The sequence below is a fragment of the Haematobia irritans genome, chromosome 3, assembly GCF_050003625.1.
Source record: "Haematobia irritans isolate KBUSLIRL chromosome 3, ASM5000362v1, whole genome shotgun sequence".
NCBI classification, from domain to species: Eukaryota; Metazoa; Arthropoda; class Insecta; order Diptera; family Muscidae; genus Haematobia; species Haematobia irritans.
Window position 1 is genome coordinate 198895496 of NC_134399.1, and position 4827 is coordinate 198900322.

At 35.0% G+C, this 4827-nt stretch overlaps 1 protein-coding gene across 1 annotated transcript; it reads left to right on the top strand.

Moving 5' to 3' along the window:
• The first annotated feature begins 301 nt into the window (after positions 1 to 301).
• On the top strand, positions 302 to 2434 carry LOC142231499 (uncharacterized). Its single transcript, XM_075302105.1, has 2 exons — positions 302 to 494; positions 575 to 2434. The coding sequence occupies exons 1-2, from the start codon at positions 447 to 449 to the stop codon at positions 1790 to 1792; spliced, it is 1266 nt and encodes a 421-aa protein (XP_075158220.1). The 5' UTR covers positions 302 to 446; the 3' UTR covers positions 1793 to 2434.
• The last annotated feature ends 2393 nt before the right edge of the window (positions 2435 to 4827 follow it).

Consider the following 4827-nt stretch of genomic DNA (forward strand, 5'->3'; position numbering starts at 1 on the left):
CAACGTATACCTTTATTTAATTTTTTTAAAAAACCCCGGAACTCGGTAAAACACAAAATTTGCGTGAGTAGCCATTGCAAACATAATGGCTATTTTCTATTTTCTATAATAACTTTCAAAGTAATTAAGTTTGGAATAAAATTATCTTATATTTGGTTCCACCCTAATGTAGATATTTATTTTTGAGTATCGATTTAAATATATCTATTGATAAAATATTGACTTTTCGAATGGATATTTCCAAAAATTGAAAATTATCGATTTTATTTTTTGACATTTTAAATTTTTTTTCAAACAGCATTTACAATTTAAAAATTATTGCCGAAGAGTTTTGTTTCTCTGATAGCAGAATTGTAAGAATTTTCATTTGCATTTAAAATATATTCAAAATTTCTGGAAAATAAGAACAAATATCATAAGTTTGGTGGAGAATCACACAGCCCAAAATGACCTCATCGCAATTTAATTTTATGAAAACTAAAATAAATTTAAATGTAAGAGTTGGAAATCGCAATTTCATACAATTTGACATATAAAAACTATCTTGTTTGTTCTTTCTCCCACCCAAAAACAGCCACAAATATTATCGAAAAATACTTCGGAAATCGTGAACACTTGCATAGAGAAATTATATAAAGAAATACCCAATAAATTTCGTAATAGTTTGCAACAATATAAAATGGCTTCAAATCGCAAAGAGAATCAGGGTCCCTTACGTCTTTTGAAACAGGATCAGGAGATTCTCCGTAAGCATCAACAAGCAAATGCCGGACAAATTTCTCCCAAGAAAAATTCTCCCTCTAATGGAGATGAAGTTCTATTGTTGAAAACTATAATGAATACTAGCCGTAGACGTTTACTGGCCCCTAACTATGGTGGTGATAAAAGGAAACTCCTGAAATCTCCAACTTATAAAATTTACGATAAACGGCGATTTGGTTCAAGTGCCAGTAGCTCTAGTGGTAGTATTTTGAAACGTCAGGATTCCAAAGAAAAACAAAAAGCGTATCAAATATTTTCCTCACATGGTTTAAGACAATTGAAAAAATCCTATACCATGATTCATGGTGGGATTAAAAAATCACCACAGGGTTCTTTATGTTCTCCAGCAGTTTGCAGGGTGGTACAAGCAAAACGTAGTCGTCATAAGCTCAAAGGATGTGTAGCCAATTCCACACCAACAATCAAGGGTTTGCATGGCAATTGTGGTATTTCCAAGGGTTTTAGGCAAGCGGATGCAGTACTTAAGAAGCCTAGAAACTATTCGAAAGAGGTCGAAAAATTAAATCCCATTATCCATAGCCAAATATTGGAATTTCCTAATCTATCCCATTTGACACATTGTCGAAATGAACAAATTGTGGCCCAAAGGATATTAGGAGAACAATCGAAGAAGCTACAAATGAATGTTACTCATAGATCATTTTTCAAGGAAGTCAATCGTCCCCTCCCTGCCCAGCCAACCACATCACTTAAAGGATCCCTGAAAAGACCTAAATATATAGGTCCTATATTCACTCCCAAGGAACCTGTAAAGAAAACTACCATATCTCCCAATGAAAAACTGGTCTATATTAAACGTAAACCTTTAAAGGATCTAAATAGGCCAGAAGTTCCAGAATTCTGGAAACTTTATCAAATCAATGACTTGGGCCAAAATACTCGATATACTTCAACAGAATCTGGACAATATGCCATGAATACTAATAACAGTCTCACCTTCCCCACATCATTGACAAATGGCAAAGGCTATAATGCGAACTATTGCCAAAGCAAAATATATCCTTGCTAACCTAGGATAATCCTTACATTCTTCCTTCATTTCATTCCACCCCTGCACCACCATCGATTCACGTATTCCATACAACACTAAAATGAATGTTTTTGTTGAATTTTTCACACTCTATGAGTTTTTCATATATGAAAAAGTTTTCTTTTTGAAAAACTTCTAAAGTTGATGGATTAGCACAACATTTGTCTCGTAACATGTCCTTCATTCCCTTCCCTTCAAGACAGCCATTGAAGCTACATATCTTAAGCGACATCTTTACGCCATTACCCATCAAATCGACATATCTCTGGGATTGTGTGGGTGTGCAGGAAAAATGTCCTTTGTGTGTGTGTGTGTGTGGCATTGTATTGAAGTCTTTGATTTGGAATTTTAGTGTGTTTTTGGTAACAATTGTCGTCAAACATTCAATGCTAAGGATGCATGATAGTTCAATCGATCGTTGAATGAATGGCAATTGATGGTGTGAGAATGAAGAATTGATGTGATTTTTGGGATGTCATATAATGTCATGCCATAAAAGTTATCTGTTTATTATTTGTGGTAATTGCATTTATTTGTGTATTGCTGTACTATGTATCTGGGTTTATGTTTCTTTTCTTTCTAGCACAAATATATTTTTGTATAGATATCTGTTATATTTCATCTTTGTCTTTTTCTAATTTAATATCGCCTGACATATATATGGGGGTCATTAATTAATATTTAGATATTAACATCATAACCATTACTTTGTTTGGGCTACTTTTTATGGTAGAAGCATTGAAGTCAAGTTTCTACATATGGACACCAGATCCAATTTGGAATTTATAATAACCATTTTTTTTTTTTTTTGAGTTTTACGAGGAATCCGAAACTTCATGCGCAAGAAAATACGACGAAAGAACACCTTTCATATTTAGCCCAATTCTCAATAACAGCTCCCTGGGAATTTATTCCCTGTTCTCCCTGGGGAATTTTTATACCCTCCACCATAGGATGGGGGTATATTAACTTTGTCATTCCGTTTGTAACACATTGAAATATTGCTCTAAGACCCCATAAAGTATATATATTCTGGGCCGTGGTGAAATTCTGAGTCGATTTGAGGATGTCCGTCCGTCCGTCTGTTGAAATCACGCTAACTTTCGAACGAAACAAGCTATCGACTTGAAACTTGGCACTAGTAGTTGTTATTGATGTAGGTCAGATGGTATTGCAAATGGGCCATATCGGTCCACTTTTACGTATAGCCCCCATATAAACAGACCGCCAAATTTGGCTTGCGATTGCTCTAAGAGAAGCAAATTTCATCCGATCCGGCTGAGATTTGGTACATGGTGTTAGTATATGGTCTCTAACAACCACGCAGAAATTGGTCCATATCGGTCTACAGTTACATATAGCCCCCATATAAACCGATCCCCTAATTTGGCTTGCGGAGCCTCTAAGAGAAGCAAATTTCATCCGATCCGGCTGAAATTTAATACATGGTGTTGGTATATGTTCTCTAATGACCATGCAAAAATTAGTCCACATCGGTCGATAAGTATATATAGCCCCCATATAAACCGATCCCCCGATTTGGCTTGCGAGGCCTCTAAGAGAAGCAAATTTCATCCGATCCGGCTGAAATTTGGTATATGGTGTTAGTATATGGTCTCTTACAACCATGCAAAAATTGGTTCACATCGGTCCATAATTATATATAGCCCCCATATAAACCGATCCCCAGATTTGGCTTGCGGAGTCTAAGAGAAGCAAATTTCATCCGATCCGGCTGAAATTTTGTACATGATGTTGGTATATGTTCTCTAATGACCAGGCAAAAATTGGTCCACATCGGCCCATAATTATATATAGCCCCCATATAAACCGATCCCCAGTTTTGACCTCCGGAGCCTCTTAGAGGAGCAAAATTCATCCGATCCGATTGAAATTTGGTACGTGGTGTTAGTATATGGTCCCTAACAACCATGCCAAAATTGGTCCATATCGGTCCATAATTATATATAGCCCCCATATAAGCCGATCCCCAGATTTGACCTCCGGAGCCTCTTAGAGGAGCAAAATTCATCCGATCCGGTTGAAATTTGGTACGTGGTGTTAGTATATGGTCTCTAACAACCATGCAAGAATTGGTCCATATCGGTCCATAATTATATATAGCCGATCCCCAATCACACAAAAATTGGTCCATATCGGTTCATAATCATGGTTGACACTCAAGACAAAAATAATCTACCAAAATTTTATTTTTATAGAAAACATTGTCAAAATTTTATTTCTATAGAAAATTTTGTCAAAATTTTATTTCTATAGAATTTTTTTCCAAATTTTATTTCTATAGAAAATTTTGTCAAAATTTTAGTCCTATAGAAATTTTTTTTTCCAAATTTTGCTTCTATAGAAAATGTTGTCAAAATTTTATTTTGTCAAAAGTTTATTTCTATAGAAACTTTAAACTTAATTAGTTTAATATATACCGCGTATGGACTATGTGGTATATATTACGGTTTTAGGAAGTTTTAAGATACCTTGCCATCGGCAAGTGTTACCTCAACCCAAGTAATTCGATTGTGGATGACCGTCTTCAGTAGAAGTTTCTACGCAATCCATGGTGGAGGGTACATAAGATTCGGCCTGGCCGAACTTACGGCCGTATATACTTGTTAATTTTGAATCTGTTTTTAACCCATTTGAAACAATAAAATTTGAAATTTCCCATTAAAAATATGAAAAAAGCGAGTTATAAAAAATGACTGAAATGAACTTCCTGTGCAGCTAAAATAAAGAACATCTTTGGGAGGCAATTTTTGGAAGCGCTTTTAAAGTTGAGCCTTAAGAAGAACTTCCAAATTTTTTTGCTGGGTTTAAAAGATGTACTCCCAAAGATGTTGTTTATTTTAACTACACAGGAAGTTCTTTTAATTCACTTATTAACAACTCGTTTTTATACCCAGCACCATAGTATGGTGACGGGGTTATAATAAGTTTTTTCATTCTGTAACACATCGAAATATCGGTTTCCTACTTATAAAGTATATATATTCTTGATC

What these genes read in the sequence shown, in the direction of transcription:
- LOC142231499 (XM_075302105.1), top strand. Translation starts at nt 447, where the DNA reads ATGACCTCATCGCAATTTAATTTTATGAAAACTAAAATAAATTTAAAT. An exon ending in AAACTAAAATAAATTTAAAT is followed by an intron (nt 495 to 574) that starts GTAAGAGTTGGA and finishes ACCCAAAAACAG; the next exon opens with CCACAAATATTATCGAAAAA.